A 12,266-nucleotide genomic window follows, 5' to 3' on the forward strand; every position below is an offset into this window, starting at 1 on the left:
CATTCTGGACAGTCTATGAACGGTTAAGACTAAGTAACTGGTTTGCCATTACCTTGTGCCGTAAAGGACTCCTCTAGACACCGAAGGTGAATCCAAGGCCTCTGTTGGTTTGGGCACCTTGTCCTTGTTCATCTGCTGTAGTATGGAGTTCAATTCACTAATGACGTTTGCCTTCGCGTCTGTGGCTGCTGGAGCCTTTATATCTGGCCCGTCGCCCCATAGCTTTGAGGTCCTCTGCTGTGGGGATTTAAGTGTTTCAGGTGGGATGGGACCTGGTGGTGGAGGTGGTGCAGGCGGTGGCATGAACAGACCATCAAAGTTTTCCTCTATTAAAGCGTCTTTGTAAATTGCATTATTTTTATTGATAATGGGCTTGACTTTTGGCTTTGGAGGGACTGGGGGCTTGTCAATGAGAAATGTTTGCCCATCTGCATAGACTGTGCAAGTATCTAGGTTCTCCCCTGCTTCAGAGGATAGCGTGGAGATACTGGAAACGGTGGAGACAGTGCTTGTCGTTTCCAAGTGGTGGTCACTGTTGCTGCGGCTATCCACCTCTTCGATCCCTGAATCAATAACGCTCTCGGTGGTCTCCCGTGGGGCAGCGGCAAAGTTTGAGGGCAATGAGTCGGAGAGACCTAGGGGCTTCTTTGCCTCGGGAGGCACACCGCCGCCCTCCTTCCTGACCGGTGGGGGCAGTGTGGCCGCTTTGTTCTGCCGCAGCAGATCGGACAGGGACGGGATGGCCGGTGGGTCCTCTGTGCTCTCGAAGCTGTTGGCGAACTCCAGCGGCGGAGGCAGTGGCTCGGTGAAGAGGAAGTCCTCGTCCACGTCGATGGAGGCCAGCGGCGGTGGCGGGATGCGGAATGGCAGCACGGCTGGGTCTTCGACGGAACTGACAGTGATGATGGTCTTGGCTGCTGCTCCCTGCCGGTCCCAGGCGGTGCTCGCCGGCGGGTTCCCTGCCTCACCTTCCGCGTTCCTGCCCTCCTCCCGGGGCTTGGTTCCGGCCTCCGAGTGCAGCATCAGCAGCCCGGCCGAGGCCTCGGGCCCATCGCCAGGCGCCACTTTCTTCTCGTCACCCTTCTTCTTCTCCTCCTCCTCCTTCCCCGTGTCTATCTCCGCTTTCGGGTGGACTTCCTTCCTCGGAGCCGCTGGGGTTGGGTTTGCTTTGGCCGAGCTCGAGGCCGAGGCTGCTGTCTTTGTGTCGATATAGAGGGGCTTGGTGAGCTCAGATTTGGCGGGTTCGGCTTTTCCGGCATTTTGCAGAGGCTGATCTTTCGTTGCCCGCCCTCTTGCCGCCAATGCCATGGCCAAAGGGGTGTTGGAATCCAGCGCTTTTCCCGTTACCGGGTGCACGTAATTACTGTTATCATTGGGAATGTTGGACGCACTCACTGCATTTCCATCGTTGCACTCGATGTCTTCCTTCTTTGAGGCGATGTTCAGTATCCTCGAGCTGGTATGCGTCCGCTGAGTGTTGGTTTCCGTGCTGCTGTAATTGGTGCCGCTGGCTTTGGACAACGGCACCATGAGGTGACTGTACCGCTCCTCATTGCCGAACATCCCTTCGTCAATCGACTTGGAGTGCCTCAGCCGCCCGCTGGGCACCAGCCCCACATCTTCGTCCCCCATGTCCGTCGAGAGGAAGGCGGGGGAGTGGCGCTTAGCTTCTATCCTCTTCTCCCTGTCCCTCACTGCCCCAGCGATCGCCGCCGCAAACGGGTTACAGAAGCCATCGTCGGGCCTGAGGTGGCCCTGATGCTCCGAGACCTGGGTGTCGATTTCCATGCTACTCCCCTGGCTGCTTTTGCCGCTGCTGCTGGTAGAAGGCTCCTTCACAATGATGGTGGGGATGGGGATTGAACACGTTTTCTCCGGACTGTCTTCCACTTTGGATTGCTTCACCAGCTGGCCTTTCCTTCTGGCCGGCTTGGCAGGGACGTACACGGCCTTATTTCCAGTGGTCCCGACATCAGAGTATGGGTTCTCCGGCATGTTGCCCCTCCTGTTACGCATGGTCTGGTGTGAGCTAGTGTTAGGCTTGTACTGGTCCTCAGAATCCACGGAATACTGTTGGGAATCTTGCCGGTAATACATGGCTTTCTTCTGCCTCTCTGAACTAATTGTTCCTGTGCTCTCTGGTCTGTTGGAATTATGGGTTCTTAACCCAGAGTTATGATTGAAGCCCGGCTTTATTGTACCATAACTCCGTGGACCAGAGGGCTTGGGTGTGTTGTAAGGTGGTGAAGGAGGGGAAACTGATGGGGGAGGTGGGATATCTTCAGCGGTATCTGGCATCGACAAACTTCTGGTAAATTTCAGTAGTGGAGGAGCTAAGAATTGTTTCTCTTCTTCTAACATACCTGCGCACACACGGAAAGAGCTCACATTAATATCATTTGGTAGGTGGATATTTAGGCTCTAAATTGAAACAAGTTCCTTTTGGCAAACAATATTTCTTACAGCAACAGTGATAGACTTTGGTAGCCTGATCTCGAGACTGTTAGTGTTTGGCCCAGCAATCTAAATCCATATTAGGGATTGGGATACAATGATGTTACCTCACAGTGGATTCAGAAAGATGTACCCCATTACTTCAGCATGCTTAGAGACACAAGCCTTCAGATACTAGAATCAGGAGCAAAAGACAAACAAGTGGAGGAGCTCAATGGGTCAGGCAGAATCTGCGGAGGGAAATGGACAACTGACCAGTCCTACATTATTAAGAATTCATGCAATCACCATGTTTGGGCCTATTTTTGGGGTTAGGACCTTCAGCGAACATTGGCTTCAGCAATCAACCTTCAGATCTGAATATGGATTGTAGATAAAATTTAAAGTGCATCTCTGAACAGTAATATGCAGACTAGGAGACAGGAATTTAAGGATTGCACTTACATGAATCCAATCGACATCCCGTTACATGAATATGACAGTAAAGAACACTTACTTTGTGTGTGTGTTGGAGGGGAGATCCTGGCATTTGAAACTGTTACAAGTAGCTCAAAAGAAGCATTACGAGGGCATTGTAACTAGAGAAACTGTCCTGTTATCTTTGTTCTTTAATACATAAAAGTGTGCTGCAATGTTAGGTCAGTGCGTCTCCCTACCTCAATTCTAAAGGTCTGTCAGCTCATTTGCAAATGTGTGTATCGAATAAAAAGACTAAATCTACCAGCTGTGTCTCTCTGGTAACACTGTTCATGTTACAACATACCAATCCAGTTGAAGTGTCTCGACTCAAAGCATCATCTCTCTACAGTATATCTCTCTACAGATGCCGCCTGACTCTTGAGTTCCTCCACCAGTTTGAATTTTGTTTCTGTTTAAGCATGTTTACATTGGGAACACAGATAACGTCAAAGTGCAAGGACACTTACAATGAACACTGAAATTACTGCAGGATAGATTCCCTTAACATTCATGATCCTTGTCCAAAAGCACATCATTTATTTCAATGGATGTATAAAGAGGTAAACAGTAGATAGGGTAGGTAGAATCTAGAACCTATTCCCGAGCTGGAGGTGTCAAATGCTAGAAGGGGAAAGGAGAAATCTGAAAGGAGATTTTGTTTTTACACACAGATTGTTAGGTGCTGGGAATTTGCTGCCAGAAGCAGCTATGGCAGGCAATGTTTAAGAGGCAGGGAACAGAAGAATACAGACCACGTGCAGGCAGATGGGATTAGTAATATTACAGTGGGCTGAGGGGTCTGTTCCTGTGTTGTTCTGCTCTGTGTCCTGTGAATAAACAGTAGGAACTAGCATGCATAGAACTTGATGCAGACAACTCATCTCCTGTAGTCGTTGCTTTTATGGAGAAAAAAAATCACTCATTGATAATATGGCTGAGATGTTAATGTGTACGGTGCAATTTTCTCTCTCTAGTATTGTAAAGGAGGCAATAGCAGATTTACTTTTAATGGGTTACCAATTTCATTAAAATACTGGAGCCTTGATTTGGTTCCAGGCTATTAAGCATTTACACAATGATACTTGTCAAAGGTAATTTCTTGCCTTGTATGTCTGGGAAAGTGTGACATAAATCAAGGCAGCCAAAAGCTTTCAGTAATTAGCGTGCTGGAATCTAGCTTGCTAGTGTAAATGAAAGAAGCAGGATTATTCACTGGTTAATGGCCTATAGCTCCAGTTTTATGCAGGAAAAAAAATCCAGGCATGGTTTTTCAAAGGCAGAGAGGCACATTCCCCAAATTCCAATCTCAGCTCAAAGCAGAAGAGCAGGAAACACTACCTTCCAGGGTCGGTGACTCAGCTGGGTCAAGAAAGATTGGCAGTGGATCGGGGAAATAGCGTGGACATTATTTTTAAAAAAACTCAAACGTAAATTATGCAAAGAACTGGTTTTAAACTTCATATGCACATCTTCGATATAACAAATCAATGCAACATTAAAAATCCATAAATAATTGTGTTGAAGTTAACACAAGCCAAGCTTTGGCCATATTACCTATAGATTTCTGCCTTCGCATAGTTCCACGTGGAATTTCTAGATAGGGGCTGTTATGACTCCCTGGGACTGTAGGAGGCATTACAGCAATACCCTGGCGATCATAGATTGACTGGAAATAGAAAAAGAAGGCTGGTTACTCCACTATTAATAACGTTAACTGTTTGATTTAATACTGAACCGCTTTCTGGCAGGCTGCCTAATACAGGCCTAGGACAACCACGTCTGCCTCCCCCCCCCCCACCCACCTCCACTCTCACACAGAATAAATTCAGGTTACGTTATGAGGAGAGGTTACCGTAACACAGAATCAGAATTAGGCCATTTGATCACAGCCAATTTATTTTCCCTCTCAGCTCAACCCCATTCTCCTGCCTTCTCTACTTTGACATCCTTACTAATCAACAACCTAACTCAAACTCTGCCTTAAATATGTAAAACCAGAAACCAGGGTTGCATTCTCTGGATTTCAAAACATTGAATTTTGCAAGATATCATGAGAAGTCGGTAGGGTAGATGGAGAGACATGCATCATCATGGTCTCCCACTGTCCAGGCTATATCCTGTCCTCAATGTTGTCATCAGGTGAAGGTTCAGGAGAGTGAAGACTCACACTTCAAGTTTCTTCCCCAATGTTATCAGGTTTTTGAACCGACCTGAAAAACGCTAATATCTCTATAAGACTATAGGATATTACACAGAATTACTCCATTTGGCCCATCAAATTATTCAATCATGGCTGAGCAAACACGAGGAAATCTGCAGATGCTGGAAATTCAAACAACACACACAAAATGCTGGTAGAACACAGCAGGCCAGGCAGCATCTATAGGGAGAAGAGAAGATTTAAACTTCTTCAGTGTAGGCATCACTGGCAGAGGCTTCGCAGTAGTGAATTATAAATCATATTATAAATCCCTATAAATCATGGCTGAGATTTTGTTTTCCTTTATTGACCCCATTCTACCACCTTCCTGATATAACCATTAGTCCTCTTACAAATCAAAAACATATCAATCTTTGTCTTAAATACTCTGATGATGTGGTCTCCACAATCTTCTGTGGCAACAAATTCCACAGATTATTTTGGACAACATTTCTTTTGTCTCTTTCAACTTGTACTAGTGTCATAATGTTTATTTGGTGGCATACGTTATGTATAATTTATATTAATTTATAATAACTTAAATTCTGTTAACTTACCGTTGTCACTTTCTTTAATGTACTTGCTGCTCCTGCTAAAAGCCAATCTTCTTAGTGATTATGCCCTGTGATAATAACTTGAACTTGGAAACTGGAGAATATGCTTGTGGTTTTTAAGAAATGTTGATCTACGGACTACAGCCTAAAATTTACAGCCCAGCTTTTCAGGAATGAATTTACAAATTTGGAACTCTTGTCTATAGTAGATAAGGTGTTAGCTTAGGGACGACTCATGTAGCAGCAGTACGCTCAATGGATACCATTAAATATTCTCGTTTCAGCCTGATACAGCTAAAAAGCACAACTGCTTCCAAAGTCAGTACAGTCAACAAAGATGTCTTAATGCATTTAAACGAACTATCGCTGTTTAAAACTGACGGAAAAAATGCCAATTGGGGACAGTTTCGTCTGCACAGGATTCCATGCAGAAAGCGTAGCTGTTGATCAGGGATAGAAGTGCGTTTTAGGAAACAGGGTTTTAAGTTCCCAATACCGACTATCTTGCAGGCATATGTGCAGTCTCTGGTGAATAAAATTGATGATCTCAGAGCTGTGGTGCTGAATCAGAGGGACATTAGGACCGTGTGTGTCCTTTGTTTCACAGAATCCTGGTTAATTCCTTCTGTACCGGATGCAGCAATTCAGATCGATGGGTTTACTATACACTGTCAGGATAGGTCTATAGAGTTTCTCAAAAGCAGAGGTGAAAGAGTATGCTTCATGATCAACTCTTCTTGGTGCACAAATATATCAGTGCTGTCTCAATTCTGCTCACCAGATCTGGAATATCTAGCAGTTAAGTGCCGTCCTTTTTACCTACCATGGGAGATTTCCAGGACCATTTTGGTAGCAGTACACATTCCACCTCAGGCCAATGTCAATCAGGCTTTAGATGATCTGAGTGATGGGATCAATGTGCACAAAACAGTGTACCCTAACACCTTCACCATCGTTTTGGGGGATTTTAACTAGGCCAGTCTGAAAAAAATCACTAAGCAATTACCATCAACAGATCACTTGCAATACCAGAGGAAACAACACTGGACCATTGCTACACCACCATCAAGAATCCTTACTGTGCTGCTCCACGCCCTCACTTCGGGAAGTCTGATCACCTGGCTGTACTTCTACTCCCTGAGAATAGGCAGAGACTGAAGACTGCAGCACCAGCAGTGAGGACCAAGAAGGTATGGACAAGGGAAACACAGGGGTGCTTACAGGACTGCTTTGAATCGGTGGACTGGACTGTATTCAGCTTCAAACCTGGATGAGTATGCTGTAGTTGTTACTGACTTCATTAAAACCTGTGTGGATGAGTCGGTGCCTAGAAGGACTTACTGTATGTTCCCAAACCAAAAGCCATGAATGAACCAGGAGGTACGTCGTCTGCCAAAGGCTAGATCTATGGCATTCAACTGTGGTGACCCAGGCCTGTACCAGAAAACCAGGTATGATTTGCGGAGGGGTATTTCAAGGGAGAAGTGACAATTTCGATCAAGGTTGGAGGTGATAGCGGATGTACGACAACTCTGGCAGGACTTGCAAGACATTACTTCCTACAAAGACAAACCCAATAGCATGAATGGCAGTGATGCTTCACCACCAGATGAATTCAACACCTTTTATGCCCACTTTGAAAGGGAGAATATAACTACTGCTGTTAAGATCCCTGCTGCACCTGATGACCCTGTGATCTCTGTCTCAGAGGCCAATGTTAGGCTGTCTTTGAAGAGAGTGAACCCTTGCAAGGCGGAAGATCCCGATGGAGTACCTGGTAAGGCTCTGAAAACCTGTGCCAACCAACTTGCGGGAGTATTCAAAGACATTTTCAACTTCTCACTGCTATAGGCAGAAGTTTCCACTTGCTTCAAAAAGGCAACAATTATACCAGTGCCTAAGAAGAATAATGTGAACTGCCTTAATGACTATCACCCAGTAGCACTCACAGTGATGAAATGCTTTGAGAGGTTGGTCATGACTAGACTGAACTCCTGCCTCAGTAATGACCTGGACCCATTGCAATTTGCCTAACTCCACAACAGGGTAACGGCAGATGCAATCTCAATGGTTCTTCACATGGCTTTAGACCACCTGGACTACACAAACACCTATGTCAGGATGCTGTTCATTGACTATAACTCAGCATTTAATACCTTCATTTCCATAATTCTGAGTGAGAAGTAACAGAACCTGGGCTTCTGTACGTCCCTCTGCAATTGGATCCTTGACTTCCTAACCGGAAGACCACAATCTGTGCGGATTGGTGAGAGCATCTCCTCCTTGCTGACTATCAACACTGGTGCACCTCAGTGGTGTGTGCTTAGCCCTCTGCTCTATTCTCTCAATACCCATGACTGTGTGGCTAGGCATAGCTGAAATACCACCTATAAATTTTCTGATGATACAACCATTGTTGGTAGAATCTCAGATGGTGATGAGAGGGCATAGAGGAGTGAAATATGCCAACTAGCGGAGTGGTGTCACAGTAACAACCTGGCACTCAACATCAATAAGACAAAAGAGCTGATTGTTGACTTCAGGAAGGTTAAGACGAAAAAACACATACCAATCCTCATAGAGGGATCAGAAGTGGAGAGAGTGAGCAGTTTCAAGTTCCTGGGTGTCAAGATCTCTGAGGATCTAACCTGGTCCCAACATATTGATGCAGTTATAAAGAAGGCAACACAGTAACTATACTTCATTAGGAGTTTGAAGACATTTGACATGTCAACAAATACACTCAAAAACTTCTATAGATGTCCAATGAAGAGCATTCTGACAGGCTGCATCACTGCCTGGTATGGGGGTGGGGGCCTACTGCACAGGACCGAAAGAAGCTGCAGAGGGTTGTAAATTTAATCAGCTCCATCTTAGGTACTAGCCTACAAGTACTCAGGACATCTTCAAGGAGTGGTGTCTCAGAAAGGCAGCGTCCATTATTAAGGACCTCCAGCACCCAGGGCATGCCCTTTTCTCACTGTTATCATCAGGAAGGAGGTACAGAAGCCTGAAGGCACACTCTCAGCGATTCAGGAACAACTTCCTCCTCTCTGCCATCCGATTCCTAAATGGACATTGAACCCTTGAACATGACCTCAACTTTTTGAATATATATTATTTCTGTTTTTTTGCACGATTTTTAATACATTCCATATACATATACTGTAATGGATTATTTATTTATTTATTTTCCTTCTATATTATGCATTGCATTGAACTGCTGCTCTTAAGTTAACAAATTTTCACGACACATGCCAGTGATAATAAACCTGATTCTGATTCTAATACTGTTTGATTCTTGTTAACGAAAGGAGGACAAACGCTAACCCTTTAATAGCAGGTCAACTCATCATAAAATTCATTCAATTTAAGAAAGTAAGTTTGTAAAAGAATCAATAGATGACAAATAGAAATACTGTTTTTTTATTATTTTACTTATTTAGAAAGACAATGCAGAATATACCCTTCTGGCCCAATGAATCCCACTGCGCAGCAATCCACCTAGCCAGGACAATTTGCAATGAGCACTTAACCTACTAACTGGTACGTCTTTAGACTGTGGCTGGAAAACGGAGCACCTGGAGGAAACTGAAGCTGTTGTAACAATCATTTGACTTTATGTGTCATACATAAAATCAGTTTCAGTACAATCGGAGGCCCGCTCAAGCTTATGAATGTCTGAGTTAGGTTTGATCCATAAATACAAACGACTTCACGGGAGACCTGGTGGTATGGATTTGTTAGCTGCTGTACGTCAGCACGCATCTTCTACCACCTGGGCACTCAGTTCGTGGCTGCATTTCTGACGTTCTGCTTAGGAATCGTTCACAGGAATGGAATCCTGCTGTAACCTGGCAACGACATGTGCAATAATTGCCTTGTGTGAACAAATGCTCTGTGGCCTTACAACACTCTGCAGAATGGAACTTGGCCAGAGAGTTTGCTGGTCAATTAAGCTATATTTAAATCAGAATTAGATTTACTATCACAGAAATGTTGATAAATCTGTTGTTTTGTGGCAGCAGTACAATGCAATACATAAATACTGTATATTCTACAAATTACAATAATTTATATGTATATGTATGTGTATGAGTAATTTATATGTGTATGTATGTATGACAAGTGATTGTTGTGACGCATCTATAGTGTGGTAGTGTAGTGGGTAGTGCTTGTTGCTCTCACTCACAGCTTCTACTGCTGGCTAGCAGTCACACAAAAAGGAGAGCTGAATGCCCAAGTCTCTCCCTCCCAACACATAGCCTCTCCAACAGTAAGCCTCATGTAGTGCCTCCTTGCTGACGACAAACAGATGCTGAATTCCTTTCGGACTAATGCTGAAGTACAGAAGATGGGGAGGAGGTCTGGCCCCTGCACACATAGCATGGCGTGCAGACACGCCCTGGTGCTCGTGAACCAATCGCCAGCTATAGGTAAATAGCCCCACTGCCTTATGAGCAGCCTTGGAAGAGATGAAGGCTACGAGAATAAACCCAAACAGAAAATCCGGAGTGGAGCCCCTAAGGCGGCTGGACGTCACTGAACATCCTTCCAGCAGCTCCTGCAGCCAAGCTGGCGCCAAACGTATTGCTTCACTTTCCTCTGGACTGCACCAGTGAGACCGAGGGCAGGGGTATCTCAACGAATGGGGGTCCCAGGACCTCCTTACCTTCTGACCAGGCTTGCACCCTGAAGAGGTCAGCTCTACAACAGACTGACCCATAGCGCACACCCATTGTCCCTCGAGACAGATGGATGCCATTGTTATATATATAAAAGAAGTGCAAAGAGAGAACAAAAATAGTGAGGTAGTGTTCATGGTTTCGTTGTCTGTTGAGAAATCTGATGATAGAGGGGAAGAAGCTGTTCCTAAATAGCTGAGACTATGCTTTATGCTTTCTGGCTCCTGTGCCTCTTCTCTCTTGGTAGTAATGAGAAGAGAGCTTGTCTTGGGTGGTTGGGGTCCGTCATGATGGATGCTGCTTTTTTGAGGCATCAGTTTTTGAAGATGTCCTCGATGGCGCCTCAGTAGAATTTAATAAAATATCCTTGCTGTAAATTTGAATTTAGATAACAGAGTTTCTTGCGTACTGCTTCAGCAACCAGAATACTATCTGTGTGGAGTTTGCACATTCTCCCTGTGACTGCATGGGCTGCCCAGGAGTACATCAGTGTATTTACACATTACAAATCTCTGCACGTTGGCAGGTTCTCTGACTGCTGTTATTCACCCCTTCTTTGGGTGAATTTGATGGATAGTAGATTATTGGGAAAAATCAGGGAATGGGACTGGTCTGAGAGCAGTTAAAGACTTGATAGACAGAGGGCGAGTTCAGGCCAGAGACTGGAGATTGGCGGTCCGGGGCCAAGGACCGGAGGCCAGGAAGTGGCCTGTCCTGGCATAAGGGGCTGGGAGGATATGAAAGGGGCTTGGCTTGCTTTTGTTGCCTTGTTTTGTTCTGTTGTTGTTGTCGCTGCTTGTGTTGCTCTGTATTCTGTGCTGTTGTGTTGAACATTGTGGGCACACAATGTTGGCACTGGAAGGTGTGACGACAACTGTGGGCTGCCCCCCAGCAGATCCTTGGGTGTGTTGGTTGTTAACGCAAATGATGCATTTCACTATATGTTTCCACGTACGTGCAATAAATAAATCTGAAACTGATGGACAAAGAGTCCTCAGGTTCATATGAGAACTTAGATTTGAAGCAAACTCTTAGGCACCATAAAGCAAGGGTCTACTCACATTTGCATCTGCAGTTGAAGGAAAGCACCTGCTGGATGGACGCTGTTTGATTGTTGCAACTCGTGAGTCGACCGTCGCATTTTCCGCAGCCCTTGACTGTTTGGGATTTGATACTATTTCATCGAGCTTGTCTGTGGAAGGCAGGGAATGGTTCAGTCACCACTTACGGTATTCCCAAGGGAAAGCAGAAGAGCAATTTCTGCAAATTACGCCAATATATCAGACAACACTTTCATGCGTACTATCGAAATGCAAATTCCACACAACTGCAAAGTCACATTACTATTGCACAAGCAGCATGCATTGTTAATTCATGCATGCATCAATTTTCTTTTTACTTAGTGTGGTTTGAAAAGCAGTCCTCCTCTTCAAACCCTCTAAATGTGATGGATCAAGATCTGTGGTGATAAGGAGATGAAAAAGGAGATGATAAGGTTTAGGAAGAGGTACAAAATAATACACATTAATTTTGTTTTCATTTCATATCAGAACAGTAAAAGATATTACTTTAAGAACCAGAGGGGGTAACTTCACTTGCCCCATCACTGAACTGTTCCCATAACCTATGGACTCACTTTCAAGGATTCTTCATCTCATGTTCTAGATATTTAATGCTTATTTATTTATAATAATAATGAATTTATTTATTATTTTCTTTTTTATTTGCACAGTTTTGCACAGTCTTTTGCATACTGGTTGTCCACCCTGCTGGTGTGGTCTTTCATTGATTTTATTACGGTTGTTCGATTTATTCAGTATGTCCACAAGAAAGTGAATCTCAGGGTTGTATATGGTGACAATAAATTGATCATAGCATTACTTTGGAACATTTGCAACCTTTGTGGAGTCATCA

The 12,266-nt window shown here is 44.6% G+C and overlaps 1 protein-coding gene across 3 annotated transcripts in view; it reads right to left on the reverse strand.

The window, feature by feature from the left end:
* shank2b (SH3 and multiple ankyrin repeat domains 2b) overlaps positions 1-12,266 on the reverse strand; it is a 1,185,964-nt gene that overhangs the window by 25,500 nt on the left and 1,148,198 nt on the right. For all 3 annotated transcript variants that reach the window (XM_073049802.1, XM_073049805.1, XM_073049804.1), the window contains 4 exons: positions 11,752-11,811; positions 11,414-11,544; positions 4,468-4,579; positions 53-2,363 (listed from right to left, as the gene is read on the reverse strand). In XM_073049802.1, the coding sequence (XP_072905903.1) occupies positions 53-2,363; positions 4,468-4,579; positions 11,414-11,544; positions 11,752-11,811 (2,614 nt within the window). The remainder of the gene's footprint in view (positions 1-52; positions 2,364-4,467; positions 4,580-11,413; positions 11,545-11,751; positions 11,812-12,266) is intronic.

Source organism: Hemitrygon akajei, chromosome 6, assembly GCF_048418815.1.
Source record: "Hemitrygon akajei chromosome 6, sHemAka1.3, whole genome shotgun sequence".
NCBI classification, from domain to species: Eukaryota; Metazoa; Chordata; class Chondrichthyes; order Myliobatiformes; family Dasyatidae; genus Hemitrygon; species Hemitrygon akajei.